Genomic DNA, 24,418 nt, shown 5'->3' on the forward strand with positions numbered 1-24,418 from the left:
GGAATAAAGAGGCTTCTTTCAGAGAGATAAAAAGAGTCTCAAGAGACTGGTCACCCCTATATCAGAGGAAATGGATGTCCACCAAGAGAACTTTCAAGAAAGTTTTTATGCTTTCTGGAGGAAAACCAGGATGTTTGTGGGTTATCACACTAGAAGCAAGGCCTGGTGATGAGGCCCCAGCTGTTCTTGGCAGTTTGTCCTTGGGCATCAGATTTCTCTAAACCAAAAGGTATTTCACCTGTCAAATGTACTTGATAGATGTATCTTCATTTAGACAAAACTTTCAACAGTTTAAAAATAAAACTATTTTCTGAATTTACCTTGAACTTGGAATTATTGAATTGGATTGGATGTGATGTTAGCCAAGTGGAGGTCATTTTTATTATTTTCGGGAAACCACAATGACCTCCATTTTTTGCCCAATTTGCTTTTCTTGTTACTGATATGTTGAGATTTAGTCTTCCCTACATGCATTTACATTTATCACGTATATGTCTATCCAGGTCATGGCACTCTTTTGGTAGCGATTCACATCAAATTCTTGTGACATCTTTACCCTTAGTCTTTTTTCTGTATTCTTCACTTTTTTTCTGTAGAACTATAAGACGATATAGAATCGCTGGGCTTTCAGCTTGAGATCTGCATCTAGAAGTTAATAGAAACTGGGAAAATTCCATGCCAATGAGATGCTTTTTCATCTCTAGGTTATGAATTAAAATTTTCAATAATTGTTTCATTCTAAAACAATCTCTTCTTTTGACAATCTTACTGCCTTTAGTAGTAGTAATCTCTTCAGTCGAATGTTCTCACAAAATATAAAGTCAGTGGGGTCTTCTTAGTACCGAACTATAGACTTAAGAAAGGATTTATGCACTTGTAACATAATCCTAAGGACAATGATTCCACTCAGGAGTTTTTATAATAATGTTACTATGTGGATCAGTTATGGATGTTTTTCAAGATAGCTCATGTACTAACATTTATCCACTGTGGAATTTCTGTAAATGCCTCATATTTTCTCACTCATGAAACCAGTAAATTTCATATAAAACATTTGGTGATAATTTTACTTTCTTAACATAAACTTCTACCTTTTAGCATTCTTATATTCTTGGTATACTCCTAAAAACAGCAGATATGTATCAGATTCCAGTTCATAACATATACTTTCAGTTTTATGTTTTGAAATAGTGATAGTAGCCAACGTATTGATAAAACCTGTATTGCTGAACCTGTAATTAAGTATGCTGTATAAAAAGAATTCTAAAGATACAAGTAATAAATACACAGAAATTATAAAATAGGCATTTGCATCCTGTTAATCTTCAACAGCAGTGTCATGTAGTTCGTGACTGATATTTTAGATAAGATCGTGTTGATAAAATTACATCTAAGGGAAAGAATAAAAAAAACACCATGCATAATTCCCTACATATGGCAGGCAACTAGTAGTGATAGCCAGTTTGGGTAAGTGTTGAACATTAACCATGTACTGATGTAACATGGGGTTTAAATTTGAATAGACAGACACCAAGAGCCCCAAATAAAAGTAAAGCATAAAAGAAGATAGGAGAAAATTATAATATCTGAGCTTGGTAATGACACAAGCTGATGGGTGGTTGGGGGTGGGGACAACAACACACTATTTTTAATAAGACACCATTGCTTAACATTTCAGTATTTCTGGGAGACAGGAGTCTATGAGGCAGACAACAATAGGCCTCTAAATATTGGTTCCCTAGCATCCCCTCGCACCTCAGTGCATATGTTCCACTGTGTTGGAAGATTCTTGGGTTCTGAGAGTGGATGCCGAGAATTGTACTGTTTTTGGAATACTCAAAAGCTCTTTCTGAGTGACAGCTCAACATCAGGGACAGCTTAATTTGTGACAATAATTTCTCTATAGAAAGCTTCTCCATGGTGAATGACTTTATATTAATGGCATTAGAATCCTTGAAGTCAAAGGATATATGAGATTGGGAAAAGCATTTAACTGAAACTAGTTGTCTTTTCCATGTCACTCCAAGTAGCCTGAGGAAACGCCATGAACACTTAATTTAGAAACCTCAGAATCTACAGACAAAAACTGCTCAGTCAGGATGTCCAGCCAAAGTACATAGAGGTCAACTAGCATCCCTGGCCTCAGTGGCTTTGATGTTTCTTGACCCTTCCATCATAGCTACATACAAAATGAACAGTGGAAGTATAGGGAAATGGATGTCTTAAAATATTTTAGAAAGTCTTTAAGATATACAAAGTGCTTGATGTTACTAATTAATCAGGTAATATATATTTTAGCAGAATCCATAAGGCATGGGAGAGAAATCCAAGAATAAATCAAGTCTTTCAAAAATAGAAGGAGTTCTATTCCAATACTTATCTACCAAAAGATCTTGCCTGCCATATTCCCTATAAGTAGTAAGTCAACCTTTAAGTGCAGGTCTCTGGTATAGATCAACACATCACATTTCAGGACAGCCTAGTCCATTGTTGGAAAACTCTTAGGACTTTAATCAATTTAGAAACATTTAATATGTTTTTCTTTTGTTCTAAATATTGCTGTATTTCTGATTTTGGCTTCAGAACAGAAAAAAAAATATGTTCTAGGATTCTCCAAAATATGTCCTTGTCTATACCCCAATTTTACACAGGAAATTAATAATTTCATTTCCTTATCAAAATTTTCATTTCTCAAATGAAACATATTATTAGAGAACTTTTATTAGAGAACTTTACTATTTTTTCTGTGTGGATTCTGTACAGTCTTCTCTCCCAAGGCAAAATATTTCAATTTTCTTAAACCATGAATCTTATTTTTTTAATCCCATCATGATCTCTGTCATCACTCTCTAGATAATCTTTAAAATATCAATGACTTTCTTAAAGTTAGATGTATATACACAGACACCCAAGATAGTAGTAATATTAATAATAGTTATAATAATAAATGGCATAGTTCCTACTTATAAATGTAAACATTTTTAGTGCCAAAGGAATTGGAATCCTTCTATATATAACCTAAAAAAAAAACTGGTATGAGAAAAAGCATTTCTTAAAACTGTATATTTATATAACAAACAGGAATTACTTGTCTGAGTGGCGAGCAGAATTTGGAATCTCCTTTCACATCACTTGATCTAAGACATAATCCTCTCCTTTCATTCCCAGGTAACTCCTGATCTGACTACCATTTTTCTATACAAGAAAACAAGGAATGCATTCTTACCATGATATCCTGTGTACTTTCAACATACTTCAGGTTATAATCGGAGCATTTGGAAATGGTTTAATGCTTTGCTTCTGCGGCTATAGTATAATCACTGGTCAAAGAATCAGACCCATTCAACTGATTTTCATTTATTTGGCTTTTTCTAATACTGTGCTGATTCTCTTGAGAGGAGTTCCATGGGCAATCCATTCCTGCATTCAGAAAATTTTCCTGGTTGACATTAAGTGTAAAATCATCTTTTATCTGCAAAGAGTGGCCAGGGGCCTTTCCCTTTGCACCACCTGCCTTCTGAGTGTCTTCCAGGCCATTACCATCAGTTCTGGCCATCCCATATGGGCAGAGCTCAAAGCTAGAGCCTCAAAGTATATTATTCAATTCTTTGTTTTCATATGGGTACTCAATCTTTTGATAGATGGCGTTGTGTTTCTATATGTGACTGGCACTAGGAACAACCCAAACAGTAACCTGATCAGAAACTTTGGGCTTTGTGCTGTGGATAGGTATGTGATGACTATCTCAAAACTCATAATTTGGAAGTTACTTTATGATGCAGTGTTTGTGGTGTTCATGGCCATTACCAGTGTCTACATGGTGGTTGTTTTGTACAGACACCACTGGCAATTCCAGCACATTCATAAGAGCAGCCTCAATCCCAGTTCTTCCCCAGAGACCAGAGCTACCAAAACCATCCTGTTGCTCATGAGCACCTTTGTGTGCTTCTACTCATTCAGTTCCATCTTTATTATTGTGATGGATAATTCTAAAGACACACACCCATGGCTGATACATATCTCTGTTGATTTTGCCTTGTGTTACCCAACAATCAGTCCCTTTCTTTTAATTTGTAGTGATTCACAGTTCCCCAGTTGTTTCAATGCTTTCAAAAGGATGAAAAATAATTCATCATCAAATTCTGAGAACAAATGTATTAAAACCTAGTGACATGGAATTTTGAAGTTAAAAAAAGTCTTCTGAATCTCAGTCCAAATGTTTTATTCTGAAAAAGGACAGGAGAGCAAAGGATCAGCTTTCAATAAACTAGAAAATGTTGATTTTGTTTCCTCAAAGCTAAGCTTCTTTATGCATGGGCCATTCTGTCCAGAACAATGGCCAATCTGGGAGTCAATAGAAAAATGGGGAATATTCACTCAAGGTTGATGATAATTCCAAGGTGTTTTCTCATGCTTCCTAGAGTGAAAGCACTTTAATTGTCACCACTTTCAAAGCACTTATTTTATAGTTGAAAGAATCAATGATCTGACACGTTAATGAATTGCCCAGGGCTACACAGAGAGTGAGGATCTGAGGCAGTTTTAAATGTTGTGTTTCATTACTAGAAAGTCCACAGGCCTACCCACTGTGTCTTGTTTCCATCTCTTCTCTAGATCTAGCTACTAACCATTAATTTTCCATATAGATTATTTCTAAAAAATAAGACTACTTTTTTAATAAAATGTCATAAATTCACCATGAAATAAATTCCAATTCTACTCACCTTTGTTAAAATAAATGATGAGAGGTGTTGGTTGGGGGAGAGGAGGGGAGAGGAGAGGAGAGGATTAGAGGGAGGAGAAAGAAAGAGAAATAGGGAGGGAGAAGAGGGGAGTGAATTCATTACAAATAGCCTACATTTTAAGGCAATTTGACACTATATGAAGCATTTCTCGTCATGTCTCATGGGGAAAAAAATAGGAAGAATACTAATTTTGAATCATTCATTCAGGGTGAGAATTCTGATTTTGTTACCTACTTTTTTTGTGGTCAAGAGCACATCTCTTACATTCTGGTCATTTCTTGTTTTTCTATGAAAAGAAAACAAAATACAAAGTAACGCCAAACAAAATTTAAGGTTCCAGCCTAGACTAGAGCATACATTGATATGTAGAAAGATTCACATCACTTCTCTCCATTCACCTAAATTTTGTACTTTAAAGATAGGAACAGCTGTCATAAACACATGTATTTAAAGTTGTTGCCCTCAACCAGATTGTACACCAAACGGAGAGGCGTGAAATAACTTGAGACATGGGCCAGGCAGAGCAACATTACTGACTCAGTTTATTCATCTGAGGGTACAGGATATGGAGAGAAAATCTAGCCTAACTTCAAAGAGTCCTCCCCATAAGATACTCCCCAGAACATCTGCTGAGGATGTGACAACATGAATTTCCTCATCATCAGGGTTCATAGATTGGGTTGTATATTCCAAGGTTTCCCAGGTGCCTTGGTGCCACCTGCATAGAGGAGTGAATGTGTAAATCTAAGGTTCAAAGAGTGAGAAGGAGTATCTCAGGGACCTCCTAATCAGGAGGGGATTAGAGAGCCATACCACTTAATCATTGAGCCCTTTTGGGTAAAAGCCTGGGCAGAGGTCAAACTCTGCCTTGGATCTTAAAGCCTTATCAGACTCTTAAGATCAGCCCTCAACATAAAGTGTCTCCATTATATTGTATATTAATGGCAAATGATATTTTTGGTTTATTTTGTTGATTTTTAATATCTGTCATATGAAATTTAAATCATGTTACTAAAAACAGAATCTTAATCTGGAAACACTGCAAAATTTTGGAGGCTTCCCGTCTCACAAACAATGCATGTATCTTTCCTTGAGGTCAATAAATAGAATTTCTTAACTGTACCATCCTGGGCTTGGAGGTGCAGGCTTTGGTGCCTGATACTGATATTTAGGGAGTATTATATCACCTTACGATGTTTTTGTAGGTAGAAAATTTGAGCTTTCTATAGTACCTATGTTTTTTTTTCATTTTTGCTTTAAACTTCAGATATTTTCTAAGTAAAAAAGTTTCTTTTCTTTTCTTATGCAGTTCTTTTACTGGTTAGTAACAATTCCACTATTTCCTGCTACAGAACTGAGTGGGGAGTTACGTCATTAAACAGTTTGCTCAGGATCACTCAGACAGGAGGTTTCACAATTCTCTCTCTCTTTTTCTCTGTCTGTCTCTCTGTCTCTCTCTTTCTTTTTCTTTCCCTCTCTATCTCTTTCTCTCTCTGCCTTTCCGTCTGTCTCAGTCTCTCAGTCTCTCTCTGTCTGTCTCTGTCTGTCTCTTTCTCTGTCTCTCTCTCCATCTCTCTCTCTGTGTCTCTGTCTCTGTCTCTCTCTGTCTCTCTGTCTCTCTCTCATCTACTTGTCTTTCTGGCCTATGTTTTGTGATCCTTGTTCTGGTCAAAGGGGTTGCTGGTCATGGCTTTTTTTCTTAAGATCCTGTGCTGTGCAAAGCAGTGTATTGAATAAAAAGTGGACAGAAAAAAAAAAGTCCTCCTCTCTTAGAGGTCCAAGTTAAAGAAAGAAAGGGAAAGTCAGCCAATTATTGAAATGGCCAATGTACCAGGTAAAGAGCTGAAGAAGGATAAAAACTCAGTGCTCTGTGAGGTCTCAGAATGAAATCTTCTTGAATTCGTAAATAATAATGGCTATATTTTTGCAGTAGTTTAAAGTTTTCAAAAATGCTCTCTTCCTAATGACTCTGTAAAGCAACAGCAAGTTTCATTTGTTTGATTACTGATGAATGTATGATAGAGAACAAAATAAAAATTGGAATAAATCTGACGTCTTCAAGAGCTGTGGGGTGTGTGGGTAAAACCCAGCTACTGTGGAAGGAGCTAAAATCTATAAAGATATGCTAATTTTATACAAGGCTCCGCAGCATATGTGAATCCTGTTTTACTGAAACAACTTTCTTTGCCTTGGTAGTCTGTGGAGGATTGATGAAGACAGCTAATTTAAAATAGAAATAAGTGAACTGGTGAATATAAAGCAGTCAAGCCTGTTTTCTGAAGTCTCTCTCTATTGAGACAATGGAAGATGCAAGGGAGTACTGCTCCAGGCTGTTTCTGCCGCTGCAATTGGTAGCAAAAAATAGTGCTACCCAGGACAAATCACTCATTGACTATGAAATCTCTGCATAATGGTATAGGGCATGTACATTAGGAAAGAAATGAAGAATTAGGAAGAAACAGAATTTATTGCCAAAAATCTCCAGAAATATCCCTTAGAAATAGAGTATTATATTAGTTTTATGCAGAGAAAACTCTACTGGCTTATGCTGATTACTTAAAGAATGTAAGTATTAACACACTTTCTAAACTTTTCTTCATTGTTTTCCTATTTCTGGAAAGCGACAGAAGGAGCAAGAGTGTTGTACCAGGGGTGAGGAAGCACATTAGTCACTGTGCCCAAACATAGCCAGCAAAGTACCTAAAAGCCTCCATCCACCTTTCAGTAGTATGGCTCGAAAAAGATTTCTTAGCGTATGGCCTTCCTTCAGGCTCTATTCAGAATAAAGTCTAGACTCTTAAAGTGCAGTGTTCAAAGACAGATTAGCTCTAACAAGCATTCAAAAGCTTACATTTGCATCCTGCTATCTGGAAGATGATTCATAACTAGAAAACTTTAACCTAACTCTAGTGAACGTATTAGGGATACTGATACCGGAAGAAAAATCTCACTGGCATCAGTATAGGGCTTTTCTGGTACATTTGTGGAATGATTCTAGTCATTTTATATTCTACTTACTTATGCTTGAACTAAAGTCATAACTATCTTTGGAACTTTATTTTGGTGTCTATGAGGAAAGAGTAACTATAGATACCCATGAGCAGAATGCATGTTAGCTGAGAAATTGACAGAACCTTACCAACTAATTATGTTATTAGCCAAGAAGTATGCTCAAAGAAATGAATGTTCAATTCATGTTTATTGTCAGGAATTTCAGCAAGAGGATAGAATCCTCATAAGAAATCTGAGCATTCCTGAGACATTAAAGATGTCAAACAGAAGGAAAGCTACTCCATACCTAGTTGCAGAGAGGTTAAGCAACATGCCTGTTTGGTCCCAATAAGAACAGCAAATCACAATCAAAAATTGAAAATTGGGTTCTGCTTTGGGAGCCAAGTTGGCATATTAAGAAGTAAGTTGCTCTCACTTTCTTTTATTAACCTCTGAAAGCCGAGAGAATATTGCTTCAGGACAAGCTAGAAGCATTTCCAATAAGATCAGCCATGAAACAAGGATGTCCGTTATCACCGCTGTTATTCAATATTGTACTGGAAATGTTAGCTTTAGCAATAAGAGAAGAAAAAGAAACTGAAGGTATTAGAATAGGCAAAGAAGAAACAAAGCTATCACTTTTTGCAGATGACATGATGATATACTTAGAGAATCTTAGAGAATCAAGTAAAAAACTACCTGAAACAATAAACAATCTTAGCAAAGTTTCAGGCTATAAAATAAACCCACATAAATCATCAGCATTTCTACACATTGCCAACAAAGCCCAACAGCAAGATACAGAAAGAGAAATTCCATTTAAAGTACTAGAGATATTATAAGATATGTAGGAGTCTGACTATTGAAACAAACCCATGAACTATATGAACACAATTACAGCACACTTTCCACAAAGATAAAGTCAGATTTAAATAATTGGAAAAAACATCAGTTGCTCATGGGTAGGGAGAGCTAATATAATAAAAATAACAATTCTACCTAAGCTAATTTTTTTTTGTTTTTTTAAATTTTATTAATTTATTTTGGTTTATCAACAATCACTTCCATATGCTTTTGAGTTTAAAATTTTTCTCCCCCTTCCTTCCCACCACCCTCCCCAAGATGGCACACAATCTCATATAGACTATACATTTACATTCTTATTAAACATATTTTCACATTAGTGAAGTTGTAATTTTTTATTTTTATTTTTATTTATTTATTTTTAGTTTTCAACATTTACTTCCACCCAGAACTGTGACCCAGATCCAAGCACAGGTAAAGCAAGAGATTCCTGCCTCAGCACTGGCAAATAGATTCCTGAAATACCCCTCTGATCAGCCACTGGATTCCCTCTCAGTCTGTGGGCTGGAAGCTCAGGACACAGCCACCACCTTGGCACCTGTGCTCTGTGCTCTGCACTTTGTGCTCTGCACTCTGGAGCAGGCTATGACCTAGCTCCTCTCTCAGAACCTCAGAAACAGACTTTTCCCACTGACCTTCCAAGTTGTCTTTGGCGTTTGTGGGTTGAGAGGTCTGGAAGCCGCCACAGCTGCCCAAGATTCAGTCCTCTGAGGCCTGCTTCAGGTTCACTTCGGCCTGCCCACCCATGCCACACTGCATTCCTCTCACTACCCAGTGGGATATACCTTTTTGATCAACCATTCAGGTTGTCTTGGCTGGAAATTTGCTTCACTCTGTCTTTTTGTGGGTTCTTTTGCTTTAGAATTTGTTTAGAGACATTTTTCGTAGGTATTTGGAGGGGTTTGGGGGACAGCTCAAGCAAGTCACTGCTTTCACTCCGCCATCTTGGCTCCCACCCTTAAGTAAAAATTAAAACCAAATAGGAGGAACCATCAGAAAGAGGACACAAAACTCAACAAAAGAGAAAAAAAAGGTAGCAATTAAACTTCCATAGTTCTTTCTTTGGATGTGGATGGCATTTTTCATAAGGAGGCCTCTGGAGATGTCTTAGATCCTTGTATGGCTGAGAAGGGTTCAGTTTATCAGTATTAGGCTGTTATTGTTTACTACACTCTCTTGGTTCTGCTCACTTCACTCAGCATCAGACCATGCAAGTCTTTCCAGGTTTCTCTGAAGTCAGCCTGTTCATCATTTCTTATAGCACAATAGTATTCCATTACATTCATATACCACAACTTGCTCAGCCATTCCCCAATGGATGGGCATCCTTTCAATTTCCAATTCTTTGCCACCACAGAAAGAGCTGCTATAAATATTTTTGTACATGTGGGTCCTTTTCCCATTTGTATGATTTTTGGGGGGATATAGCCCTAGAAGTGCTATTGCTGGGTGAAAAGGTATGCACATTTTTATAGTTCTTTGGGCACAGTTTCAAATTGTTCTCCAAAATGGTTGGATCATTTCACAACTTCACCAACAATGCTTTAGTGAGTCTATGCCTAGTTTCTGCCATATTCTTTTCCAATTTTCCCAGCAGTTTTTTTCAAAGAGTGGGTTCTTATCCCAGAAGCTGGGGTCTTTGGGTTTATCAAATAATAGATTACTATAGTCATTGACTACTGTCTTGCATATTTAACCTATTCCACTGATCCACCACTCTATTTCTTAGCCAGTACCAAGCAGTTTTGATGATTGCTGCTTTATAATACAATTTAACATCTGGAATGACTATGCCACCCTCCCCTGCATTTCTTTTCATTAATTCCTTTGACATTCTGGACCTTTTGTTCTTCCAAATGAATCTTGTTATCATTTTTTTCTAACTCTATATAATAATTTTTGGTAGTTTGATTGGTGTGGCACTGAATAAGTAAATTAGCTTAGGGAAGATTGTCATTTTTATTATATTAGCTCAGCCTACCCATGAGTAACTGATGTTTTTCCAATTATTTAGATCTGATTTTATTTGTGTGAAAAGTGTTTTGTAATTGTGTTCATAGAGTCCCTGGGTTTGTTTCAGTAGGTAGACTCCTAAATATTTTATAATGTTTACAGTAAGTTTAAATGGGATTTCTCTTTCTATCTCTTGCTGTTGGGCTTTGTTGGTAATATATAGGAATGCTGATGATTGATGTGGGTTTATTTTATAGCCTGCAACTTTGCTAAAGTTGTTTATTACTTCAAGTAGTTTTTTACTTGATTCTCTAGTATTCTCTAAATATATCATCATGTCATCTGCAAAGAGTGATAGCTTTGTTTCTTCTTTGCCTGTTCTAATACCTTCAATTTCTTTTTCTTCTCTTGTTGCTAAAGCTAATGATTCCAGTACAATATTGAATAACAATGGTGATAATGGACATCCTTGTTTCACCTCATGTCTTATTGGAAATACTTCTAGCTTGTCCCCATTACATATAGTGCTAGATGCTATTCATTGTTTTAAGGAAGACTCCATTTATACTTATGCTTTCTAGTGTTTTTAGTAGGAATGGGTATTGTATTTTGTCAAAAGCTTTTTCTGCATCTATTGAGATGATCATGTGGTTTCTGTTGGTTTTGGTGTTGATATGCTCAATTATGCTGATAGTTTTCCTAATATTGAACCAACCCTGCATTCCTGGTATAAATCCTACCTGGTCATAGTGTATTATTCTTATGATAAGTTGCTGTAATCTGTTTGCTAGTATTTTGTTTAAAATTTTTATTTTTATTTATGTAAGCATTTAGAGATATAAAACTTCCCCTAAGAACTGCTTTTGCTGCATCCCATAAGGCCCCCTGTTTATTCTTTCCTTTCTCCTTTCTCCCCCCACCCCAGTATGCTGCTTTTCACCACTGCTTCCATCAGTCCCTCCTCCCTTTTATTAGCCCTTTCCTTTTCCTCCCCTTTACCCTTACTGCTTCTTCCCTCCCTTCTATGTCCCCTCCCGTTTCTTTCCCCTTTTCCCTCCTACTCCCTATAGGGCAAGTTAGATTTCTATACCTACCTGATTATGTTATTCCCTTCTTGAGCCAAATCGGATGAGAGTAAGGTTCAAACAATGCTCACCCCGCCCCCCTTCTTTCCCTCTGCTGTAATAAGATTTTCTGTCTTTTCCTGTACTGTAATTTACCCTTGTCTGCCTCTTCCTTTCTCAGTACATTTTCTAAGATCAGACTAATCCACTTACTTCCACCCACTTGATTAGATTTTTTTTTATCATTACATCAAAGTCAACTAATATCCACCCCCTTTATGTATACTCCTTTAACATGGTGTAATAACAATACAGTTCTCAAGAGTTGCAAGTGTCATCTTCCCTTGTAGGGACATAAACGGTCCACCTTTATTGACTACATTTCGTATCTTTCTTTTACCTTTTTATTTTTTTCTTGAATCTTGTACTTGAAAATCAAATTTTTTGTTGAGCTCTGGTCTTTTTATCAGGAAGGTTTGGAAGTCCCTTATATCTTTGAATATCCATCTCTTCCCTTGCAAAATCATGCTCATTTTTGCTGGGTAGTTGATCCTTGGCTGCAATCCAAGCTCCTTTGCCTTATGGAATATCATGTTCCACATCCTGCGGTCTTTTAATGTAGAAGCTGCAAGGTCCTGTGTAATCCTGACTGTGGTTCCATGATATTTAAATTGTTTCTTTCTGGCTGCTTGCAGCACCTTCTCTTTCATCTGGTAATTTTGGAATTTTGCTATTATATTCTTTGGCGTTTTCAATTTGGGATCTCTTTCAGGTGGTGGGCAGTGTATTCTTTATATGGTTATTTTACCTTCCGGTTCTAGGACTTCAGGACAGTTTTCCTTTATGACTTCCTGAAAGATACTATCCAAGCTCTTTTTTTCATCATGATTTTCAGGTAGTCCATTAACTTTTAAATTTTCTCTCCTGATGATTTTCCAGGTCGGTTGTTTTATGATGAGGTATTTTACTTTTCATCTTTTTTCATTTTTTTGTTTCTGTTTGACTGATTCTTGCTCTCTCAGAGAATCATTAGTTTCCATTTGTCCAATTCTAGTTTTTAACAGATTGTTTTCTTCTGTTAGTTTTTGTACTTCCTTCTCAATTGGCCAATTGTATTTTTAAGGGATTTGTTTTCTTCAGTGTACTTTTTTCCAGTTTGCCAATTGTGTTTTTTAGGGACTTGTTTTCTTCAGTGTACTTTTTTTCCAATTGGCCAGTTGTACTTTTTAAGGATTCTTCTACCTCTCTCATTTGACTTTTAAAATCCTTGTTGAGCTCTTCTAAGAAGGGTTTTTGGGTTTCAGAACAGTTCATGTTCCCTTTTGATGTTGCAGATATGGGTTTGTTGACAATGTTGTCCTCTTCAGAATTTCTGTCTTGATCTTCAGTCTTCTCGTAATATGAATCTATGGTACATTTCTTTTTACTCATGGTGTTTCTTTATTCCCTGGCCTTTAAAGAGATTGAGATCTCCTGCTAGAGTACAGAGGGCACTGACCCAAACTCCTTGTGTTGGGAGTCTAGGTCTTAGTCACTGGCTTTGTGTGCTGAAGCCTCTTATGGTAGCAATTGGAGGCTGTAGGGTTCTGGCAGCTTAGGTCATGTTGGGTTGGAGTCAGCAGGACTGGAACTTTCAGGCAATTCTAGGTTTCCTGCTTCTCCTTTCCTTTAGCTTTCTTCAGCTCTTTTTGGCTGGGTGCTGCCGGGTGTTTATCTGTCTGGGGCCCCTTACAGTGCTGCCTCCCTTGTTTCTGCTAATGCATTGGGAGATTCCTTTGCAGTAGAGTGCCAAAGCACCTGGTGGTTTTCTGAGCTGGGTTCCACAGGTTTCCCCACCCTCACTGAGGCACTGGGAGGTCCAGATGTTGGTGTTTGCCTGATCTACCACCTGGGCTTCAGAATCTCCTCCTGGTTGGCAGTTGGAGGCTGTAGGGTTCTGATAGCTTACCTGGTATTGGGTTGGAATCAGCAAGGCTGGGATTTTAGGAAGACTCTAGGTTGCTTTCTACAGCTCCTTTCAGATGAATGCTGCAGGGTGCTTATCTGCCTGGGCTCTTTGTAGTGCTGCTTCACGTACTTTTGCTGAGGCACTGGAAGACCAGTTTGCTGGGCTGCTACACTGCTCTTCCAAGTCTTCTTCTAGTTCAGCTCCTCCAGGCTTTTTGTCTGGGGTGATATTTTCTGGGTTTTCAGAGGTTGATAGGAGAGGGTGAGAGTGGATACCTTTTTACTCCGCCATCTACCTAAGCTAATTTACTTATTCAGTGCCATACCAATCAAACTACCCAAAAATTATTTTAAAGAGCTAGAAAAAATAGTAAGAAGACTCATTTGGAATAACAAAAGTCCTGAATATCAAGCAACTAATGAAAAGAAATGCAGGGGAAGGTGGACTAGCTCTTCCAGATCTTAAATTGTAGTGTAAAGCAGCAATCATCAAAACTCCTTGGTACTGGGTAAGAAATAGAGTGGTGGATCAGTGGAATAGGTTAGGTATACAAGACAAAGTAGTCATCGACTATAGTAATTTCCTATTTGACAAACGCAAAGACCCAGCTTCTGGGATAAGAACTCACTATTTGACAAAAACTGCTGGGAAAACTGGAAAAAATTATGGCAGAAACTAGGCATAGACCAAAATCTCATACCATATGCCAAAATAAAGTCAAAATGGGTTTATGTTTTAGATATGAAGGCTGATACTGTAAGTAAACTGAGAGAGCAAGGAATAGTTTACCTATCAGATTTATGGAGAACAGAATTCATGACCAAACAGGAAATAGAAAACATTGCAAAATGCAAAATGGTTAACTTTGATTACAATAAATTAAAAAAAAATGCACAAAGCCAATGCTACCAAGATTTGAAGGAAAGTAGAAAGTTGGGAAATAATTTTTACAACCAGTGGCTCTGATAAGGGCCTAATTTCTAAAACATATAGAGAATCAAGTCAAATTAAGTCAAAGGATATGAACAGGCAGTTCTCAGATAAAGAAATTAAAGCCATCTATAGTTATATGAGAAAATGTTCTAAATCACTGTTGATTAGAGAAATGAAAATCAAAACAACTCTGAGGTTGACCACATCACACCTATTAGAGTGGCCAACATGACAAAATAGGAAAATGATAAATGTTGGAGAAGATGTTGGAAAGTTGGAACACTAATGCATAATTGGTGGAGTTGTGAACTGATCCATCTATTTCTGAGAGTAATTTGGAACTATGGCCAAAGGGCTATCAAAATGTGCATGCCCTTGGACCCAGCAGTAGCACTTCTATATATCTATATCCCCACACACATATACATCAACATTATAATAGAAATCCACAAAAGACTTAAGAACTCTGATCAAAGCAATGATCAGCCATGGTTCAAGAAGAGCAAAGAAGAAGAATATTTCCTACCTCATGACAGAGAAATCAAGATGGTATTAAAGAGCCAGAAAGAATGAAGAGATATTAAAGTTTGAAATAAGGTAGGTCAAGAAATCACAAGGAAAATGGGATTTTGACCGATCATGAAGATGATGAGCAATAGCTTGAAACTCACAGTTCAAATGAGAAACAGAAGCTGTAAAAAGAAAGAGTGGAATGAGAATTATTTCAGAAATCATTTTTCAAAGAAGCAATACTTGAGGCAACTAACAGATCAGATTACTGTCAACATATGGATTTCTCAAAAGGATTAGAGGCTCAGACAATAGAATGACTTTTTTGTTGTCATTCAGTGATTTTGCAGTCACGTATGACTCTTTGTGACCCCATTTAGGGTTTTCTTGGCAAAGACACTGGAGGGGTTTGCCATTCCCATCTGCAGCTCATTTTGCATATGAGGAAACTGAGGCAAACAAACTTAAGTGACTTGCTAAGGTTCACATAGCTAGTAAGTGTCTGAGGTCAGATTTGAATTCAGGAAGTTAAGTCTTTCTGATTCCAGCTTTGGCACTGCATATTATGGGGTGCTAATGATGGACCCCTAAAAGGCCCTGGACTTTCCCATGTGACCCAGATCCCTGACATTCACCTGGGGTACATGATCCTTCCCAGTTCCTTATATTGTGGCTTTGACCCTCCCTCAGTCTCCAATTTCTTGTTAGTTCTAACCTAGCCCAGCCCTTCATTGTCTGTTACCTCTGGATCACCCCCAGCCACTTCCCATCTTTAAGTCCAACTATACCCCTTCCACATGGCCCAGGTTCCTTTTTCATTGTGTCCTCATCATTGCCCACTGTTCACATAGTCAGATCTTAATAAATTCTTATTGATTCATTTACCCCTACACATACACACACACACACACACACACACACACACACACACACACCCATAGACACAAACACACAGCCAATTCTTCATTTGTACTTGGATGTATACATACTCTCCCATACTCATTTTGTCTCCATAATTTCTGTCATGTTGCTCACCTTGCTCAAACTAGGGTATCCTGACTATGCGAGCTGTCATCATTCATTCTTTTTTTCAGAGATCCTACATCAAAAAAGATCTATTCCCACTTGCCTCACTTTCCTCTGATTATAGAAAGCTTTTTGAATAAGACCGGAAAGGTAAAACACATATTTTTTGGATTTTCAATATGGCTTATTTCAACTCACATTGGAAGAGAACCACAGCCTGAGGCATCAGGAAACTGGGCAAAGAAAGATGGATTTAGGACAAATGACACTCCTCTCAATCATTTATGAAGTGGAACCTCCAGAAAGCTGGAAAAGGGGGCAAAAATACATTCCAATCAATAGAGCTCTGGGAATGATGGTCATCAGACAGTTTATCCCATATAATGTTATCCAACAATCAATGATATGATGGGATAATGCCTTGACTTCAGTGTAAATTATATTTAAGTGAAGCTGAGTAGCATAACGTCATTTCCCTTACTCTCTATTCCAGCGTCCTTGAGTTCTATTCACAAGACAAAAATCAGAATGACTTGTGATGGCCCAGAATGCCGTGGATCCTTGTCTGACCAAGCTCTAAGAGCTCCACAGTACCTGCTTCAGCTACCTTTGTGATCACTGGAACAAACTGTTTGCATATACGTGTTTCACTGGAAGGAAGACTTCACATACTTGGCGTAGACATCTGTCTAACTCACCAAAGGTTTGAGGCTTTTCTATTACCCTCAAGCTGGATTAGCCCATTCACAAGACAGTTTTTACATGAGTGTGGCTGTTATAACATGCTACAACTGGTTGGATCCAGAGGTAAAAATTTCAAAATAGATAGACACCAAAGGCAGATGGGAAGCTTTGAAAAGGGTTGTCAAGCCCTCACACCAGAATGTGTGGATTGTTTAGCATTTATTGCATCAGAAGTTTAAGAGAGGTCAAGAAGGATAATGAGAGAAATAGCCTTTTGTTTTAAGAGATCACTGGTAAACTGATGAAGGGCTATGTGAGGGAACTAATGAAATCAAAAGAAAAACTGTGAGGGGATGAGACATGAAGGAGAGAAGAACAGGAGCAGGTATGGAAGACAAATGCATGTGTTTGTTTTTTGGGGTTTTTTTGGTAGGAATAGACTTTAAAGAAAAACAAAATGGATGACCCATTGAAGGAATAGTAGGACTAAGTTAATTCCCTGTATTTCTAACCATAATTGTATATATTTTGTGCTTTTATTTTATGTTTTGGGTTTAAGATGTTAGTAGGCAGCAGTGCGTAGTATAGGATAGATAAAGATTAACCTGAATTAGGGAGATTATTGCATGAATGTTAGGTCAGACAGCTAGGAGGAGTGAGAGGGAATGAATTGAGGGCCTAGCTAGAGGAATTGACACTCAAAAGAAGAAAGGCAATCTCTCTCTCTTCTTGCTTTTTAGGAGAAATAGAGAAAATTTAACAAAGGAGAAAGTAAGAGAACAACAGTAAGAGAAGTCTGATCTTTGTTTTTTACCCCAGAAGGTCAGTTTCCTACCGTGACTTTCCGGAAAGTTGATGAAGAGCAAAATACTCCCTACACTTAATAACGTAACAGTTAAAATAAAAATTAAAAACCAGTGGTAAATTAGAAAGAGACTCACATCTCTAACTGATGGAGAATGGAGAGATTTGTCCTTTTGTTGAATCATAAGGAAAGAGAACAAAGGTAAAGAAAAAGCGAGCTCAGAAGACAAATGTGGCCAAAGTGGCAATGCCTTGTATCCAAGTGAGTTTGTAACCTAGTCATTTCCTTCCTTCTTGTTGTTGCTCAGAGATATTATCTTCTTCATCCCATGTTCTACCATACCTGAGGATCAGTGCGATGACTCTAGAATTTCTTATTGAAGTGCCAATTGTAATCAAGCAGGTCCTGCTCTGCTAATGCTTGACATATTCTCCTTTTCTGCTGTCAACATGACCCATTGGAATCCACTTATTGAAGAGACATGTTGCTCTGAATTTAACTCACATTGTTCATCAATTTTCCATTCTTGAAAAACAAGCAGTAAGGTTGCTGCCTTTAAGCACAGAGATTCCTACATCAGGGACATGAAATCCTGGTAGAGTTTCATTATCCAATGATCCTTTTTCTTCCACTAAACCCTGACCCAGGAAAGATAGGACTAATTCAAGAAAGAATATGGAGACATATATCCCAGAAACCCAATAGATGGGCAGGTGTAGAGTGCATAGAAAGCTTTATGTTAAGTCGAGAAACCTGAGTTCAAACATTCATTCATTCATTTATCATTTCCAGAGCCTAGACCAAGTCACTTAAACTCTCTGTCATCTTTTTCTGTCTACACTGAAGATAGACCTGTACAGAGCATGAATTGCCCTAATTCACTTAAATTTCAGTTGCTCCTCATTTAGCTACTAAATGCTGCTACCTGCTAATATGTGTGCAAGTATGGAAACAAAATAATAAATAAAAGAAAAAGCATGCACTTACACATAGAAATATGCAAAATTCTACTAATCCTTCAATGTATCATCCAGTTATTTTAGACAAAATCCTAAAAATTATGAAGAAGGATTTCTCAATATAGATAATAAAAGCACTATTTTCGTATGCTTGTTGTGACTATCAAATGATATTCTCTAAAACGCATTGCAAAAATAAAACACTGCATAAATATTGTTAGTGAGAATACATTCATTATTTATCATCATCATCATCATCATCATCATTATTATTACTACTATTATTTTGTAGAAAAAGTCAACAGGAGTCCTAAATAGAAAGAACTGAGTCCCTCACATATCAGTGTTCAGACATCATTATCTCCTTTCTTCCTGTGACCTAGAAAGACCTTCATTCTATCCTTTCCTGGAATCAGGCTAAGGGTAAAAAAATAAAAAAATAAAAAAAAGTTTGCCTCTCAAATGTTAGTAGTTGCTCCTTTAGAGATTCTAATTAATCACTGTAGTTGATGAAGGGTTTTTTTTTTCCTTGAGACAAAAGGTTGTTTTTAACTCAGACCCATCTTAGATCTCTTCTGCTGACTTTCCTTTCTGAGTTGACATAGTAATTATAGTTCTTTGGGGAGATGAGCTCAGTAAACCCCATCCATATAACTACAGCCCTGCCCATCCCCACAAAACACACACATACATATGTGTGCACCCATATACACCCACTCTCACTCCCACACCCAACTCTAGCCACTGCTTTGGCAGCACAGATCAGACTGGTGAATGACTTTATGCCTGGAACACAAAGATAAGGAATCCTAGAAACCTCTTCTAGGAGAATGGAATTACTGCTCTGAGTGTTTGAGATACAGATGAGACCTTGCAGAAGAAGCCTCAGTAGGTATTATTCATTCCTTAAAATGCAGCAAGGATGTATTTTTGTTCTTTATTTTTCTTTTTTTTCAGCAAAGATAAAGTTTATTAGAACATCCGTAATATTAGGCGGATTCTTAAGGATTCTGAATGTTACTGAGCTATTGGCTAGATTATAAGAATCTGAGCTAAGAATGTATTTTCTGTCCTATTTACTTGTCTGGTGTCTCTGCCTCTGTCCCCTCCCTACTATGGTCTCCAAGCAGGATAAGGAGCATGTGTAGGTACATTACTCAGCAGGTTATGTTTCAGATGTTGAGAGATTCAGAATTGTAACAGTCCTGGGAGAAAACTGGGCCCTCATTATTCCATTTCTGATTAGATCGTGGAATGGAATTGTAACTTTTCAGTCTGAGTTCAACCAAAGGCTCACCAGAAATCTCTGATCTCTGTTTCAGGCTCAGTTGCATAAAAAAAGAAGTCATTTTGAGCTGTCCAACACCCTCGCTGTGCAAGCTCAGAGTCCTGACTTGGTGCATTGACAGATCTCTCTGGGTCTTAGACCCTGGGCTGCTGTTCTCAGTGGCTTCAGGCCCTTCACCTTGATCCGGTTCCCTTCTCAGGCTGCAGGGCTTTGAAAGAATATGGATGACAGGCTGAGCATTCCTTTGGGGATTGTTAAAGCAAATGCTCCATGGCCTAACCTCTCTCCCTGTGCCAGTCATATAGAATCACAGATTCAGAGCAGAGACATCAGAGTAGTTGATCTGAAACCCTCATTTTACAAGTGAGGAAACTGAGGCCCCAAGAGACTTGGTGAATCTTTAAAAGTCACAGAAAGTCTTGGCTGATAGGGATTTGAATACGTGTTCTCTGTCTCCCATTGCAGTCTGCATTCTACAGCCCTATTCTGCTTCTGGGGTGGCCTTCATGCCTGTTTCATTCCAATGTAGCTTTGATTGGGTAACTGGGAATTGCTTTCAATCCAGAAGTTTTGACCCTTCATTCCTGTCTCCTACATCATTTCCTCTGCATTTTCCTTATTCTTTTCAATCTTCCTTACTTTTGTCACTCTTATAATCACGATGAATTTTAGATTTAGTGACTTCCTACATTGTAAAAGCTACATTTCACAAATTGGGAAAAGCCAGATCTCTTCCTTTCTGCCCCAAATGGCCTGGGTACCCATGAATCAGGGTTAAATGAAAAGGGCACTCAAATTAGAGTCACTGGGGAAGGGTTCAGATTCCGATTCTCTTCTTTACTGTCTCTGCTGCCTGGGGAAGATCATTTCATTTTTGCATTTCATAATTTTTGCAGTCTAAAATAATCTCTTCTTTTGACAATCACGCTGCCCTTGGTGGTAGTAATCTCTTTAGTCAAATGTTTGCACAAAATACAAAGTCGATAGGATCTTCTTTACACTCAAGGATAGTTTTAAGAAAAGATTCATGCTCTTGTAACAAAATCCTAGTGATGATAATTCCACTCAGGAGTTTTTATACTAGTCTTACTATGTGGATCAGTTACTGAAGTTCTTCAAGATTGACCCATGCACTAAAATTTATCCACTGTGAAATTTCCCTAACTTCTCATCTTTTCTTATTCATAAAACTAGTGAATTAAAAAAAAATCAGTGATTATTTTACTTTGTTAACACAAACTTTAACTTTTTAGAATTTTTATACTCTTAATATACTTGTAAAAACAGCAGATCTATATCAGATTTCAGTTCAAAACACATACTTTCACCTTCCATCTTTTCAAATGGTGAAAAATAAAATCAAAGCCTGTGCATAATACCCTATGTATAGCAAGGAACTAGTAATGATACCAAATTTGGAGTTAGACTTAGGCATTGATTATGTACTGATGAAACATAGAGAATAGAAAAATATCAGTCACCTTATAGTCAAGTAAAACATGAAAAAGACAGATGGGATACAAAGTGTCTGGGATAAGTAATAGCAAAAGGGAATTCGGCAGGGAGACAACAACACACTATTTTTATTAAGCCACAACTGCTTAATTTTCTAATATCTCTGGAAGATAGGAGTCTATAAGGCAGACAACAACAGGCAAACAATAATATTGTTTCCTTATTATTTCCTTGCACTTCAGTGCTTATGTTCCACTGTGTTGGAAGATTTGTGGATTCTGAGAGTGTGACCTGAGAACTATATTGCTTTTGGAATACTCAAAGGCTCTTGCTGTAATAATTCTGAGTGACAGCTCAGCATCAGGGATGGCTACATTTGTGACAATAATTTCTCTATAGAAAGGTTCTCCATGGTGAATGACTTTATATTAATGGCATTAGAATCCTTGAAGTCAAAGGACTTATGAGCTTGGCAAAAGCCTACAATTAAAACTACTTGTCTTCTCTGTGTCACCCCAAGTGGTCTAAGGAAGTGCCATGAACACTTAATTTAGAAAGAACAGGACCTACAGAGAATGGCTGCTCATTTAGGATATCTAGCCAAAATAAGTACAGGTCAACCAGCATCCCTAGCCTTAATGGCCTGGATATTTCCTTACCCTTTATCATAGCTACATCCAAAATTAACAGTGGAACCATGATGGTTTTTAAGATGCATAAGTGCTTGATGTTACTAAATGATCTAGTAATATATATTTTAGCAAAATCCATAAGGAATGGGAGGGAAATCCAAGAATAAATAAAGTCTTTCAAAAATAGAAGGGAGTTCTATTCCAGTTGCTTAATACATTCCCTATAAGTAGTCAGTCAAACTTTAAATATAGGTCTCTGGTAAAGATCAACATATCACTTTTCATGGCAGCCTAGTCCATTATTTGAAAACTCTTAGGACTATTATCAATTTAGAATGTTTGACTATGTTCTTTGTCTGTCTCAAATATTGCTCTATTTCTGACTTTAGGTTCAAATCAGAAAAAAAAATTGCACATACAATTTATTCGTATTTGAATATTTTCTAAGATTCTTCACAATGTCTCCTTGTCTACAACCCAAATAATCAGGGAATATTTATAATTTGAATTCCTCATCAAAATTTTCATCTCTTAAGGGAAATGTAGATAGTGTATATATTAGCAACCTTTCCTTATTTTTTCCTAAGTTTCCCTGAAGCCTTTTCTTCCTAAGGCAAAACATTTCATTTTTCTTGAACCATGAATCCTACTTTGTTTTTTTTTTGGAAGCCCTTCGTGATCTTTGTCCTTAGTCACTAGATAATCTTTAAAATATCAATGTCCTTAAAATTTAGCAAATATTTACAAAGGTATGGAAGACAAAACAATATAACAAATAAATAGTCACTACCTATCAGTATAAACATTTTATAATGCCGTAGGACAGGAATACTTGCATTGTCATCCTTAATAAAAACAGGTATAAGAAAAGCTTTTTTCTAAAACTCTATATTTGTATAACAAACAGGGGTTACTGCATCTTGTCTGAGTGGTGAACAGAGTTGGGAATCTCATTTCACATTGCTTGTTCTATGACATAATCTTCTCTTTTCATTCCCAGGTAATTTCTAACCTGACTACCATTTTTCTGTACAAGGCAATAAGGAATGCATTCTTATGGTGATATCATGTGCATTTTCTACATGCTTCAGAACATAATTGGATCATTTGGAAATGGTTTACTCCTTTGCTTCTGTGGCTATAATATAATCACTGGTCAAAGCATAAGACCCATTGAACTGATATTCATTAATTTGGTCTTTTCCAACATTATGATGATTGTCTTGAGGGGAGTTCCATGGGCAATCTATTCTTGCATTCAGAAAATTTTTGTGGGTGACATTGAATGTAAAATCATAATTTATCTTCAAAGAGTAGCCCGGGGAATTTCCCTTTGCACTACCTGCCTTCTGAGTGTCTTTCAGGCCATTAGCATTAGTTCTGGCCATTCCATATGGGCTAAGCTCAAAGCCAGGGTCCAAAAGTACATTGTTCCATTCTGTGTTTTCATATGGGTTCTCAATCTGCTGATAGATGGGGTTGTGCCTCTATATGTGACTGCCACTAGGAACAACACAAACAGCAACCTGAGTAGAAATCTAGGGTATTGTTCTGTAGACAGGCATGCCTTGAATACCTCAAAACTTGTAATCTAGAAGTTACTTTATGATGTAGGGTTTGTGGCATTCATGGCCATTACCAGTGGGTATATGGTGGTTGTTTTGTGCAGACACCACTGGCACGTCCAGCACATTCATAAGACCAGCCTCAACCCCAGTTCTTCCCCAGAGACCAGAGCTACCAGAGCCATCCTGTTGCTCATGAGCACCTTTGTGTGCTTCTACTCATTCAGTTCCATCTTTATTATTGTGATGGATAATTCTAAAGACACAAACCTATGGATGATCCATATCTTTGTTGTTTTTTCCTTGTGTTACCCAGCAATAAGTCCCTTTCTTTTAATCTGTAGTGATTCCCAGATACCCAATTGTTATAATGCATTCAAAGGGGTGAAAAAATCTTAATTATCAAATGTTGAGAACAAACATGACAAAACAGAGAGCCATGGAGTTTTGAAGGTTAAAAAAAAAACCCTTCTAAATACCAATGTAAACATCTTATTTTGAAAAAGAGGATGTGAGAGCAAGGGATCAGCTTCCAATAAACCAGAAAATGGTGATTTTGTTTTCCCAAAGCTAAGCTTCTTTGTTCATGGGCCATTTTGTTCAGAACAACAACAAATCTGGGGGTCAAAAGACAACAGAGGAATATTCATTAAAGTTGGTAACAATGCCAAGCTATGGTCTCATTCTTCATTGAAGGGAAGCACTTTAATTGTCACCACTTATATTAACAATGGCCGGAGAGTTTAATGATCTGCCCAGGACTACACAGAGAGTGAGGATGTGAAGGCAATTTTAAATATTGTGTTGCCTTACTAGAAAATACACAGGCATGTGCAGTGGGTCTTATTGCAACCTCTTCTCTAGATCTAGCTAATAACCATTTATTTTCTGTATAGTTTATTTCTTAAAAATAAGATTTTTTTAAAAAAAATGGGATTCCTTCACCATCAATTCTATCCACCTTTATTAAAATAAATGATGAGAGGTGTGGGTTGT

At 37.2% G+C, this 24,418-nt stretch overlaps 2 protein-coding genes across 2 annotated transcripts; both read left to right on the forward strand.

The window, feature by feature from the left end:
• Nucleotides 1-3,214: 3,214 nt before the first annotated feature.
• On the forward strand, nucleotides 3,215-4,168 carry LOC110223976 (vomeronasal type-1 receptor 4-like). The gene has a single exon (XM_021009754.1). It carries the CDS (start codon nucleotides 3,215-3,217, stop codon nucleotides 4,166-4,168), a length of 954 nt encoding a protein of 317 aa, XP_020865413.1.
• An 18,735-nt stretch (nucleotides 4,169-22,903) lies between these two features.
• LOC110223933 (vomeronasal type-1 receptor 4-like) lies at nucleotides 22,904-23,821 on the forward strand. Its single transcript, XM_021009708.1, is given in 1 exon segment — nucleotides 22,904-23,821. A coding segment is annotated over 1 exon segment (918 nt).
• The last annotated feature ends 597 nt before the right edge of the window (nucleotides 23,822-24,418 follow it).

The sequence above is a fragment of the Phascolarctos cinereus genome, unplaced genomic scaffold, assembly GCF_003287225.1.
Source record: "Phascolarctos cinereus isolate Bilbo 61053 unplaced genomic scaffold, phaCin_HiC Scaffold_9;HRSCAF=440, whole genome shotgun sequence".
NCBI lineage: Eukaryota > Metazoa > Chordata > Mammalia > Diprotodontia > Phascolarctidae > Phascolarctos > Phascolarctos cinereus.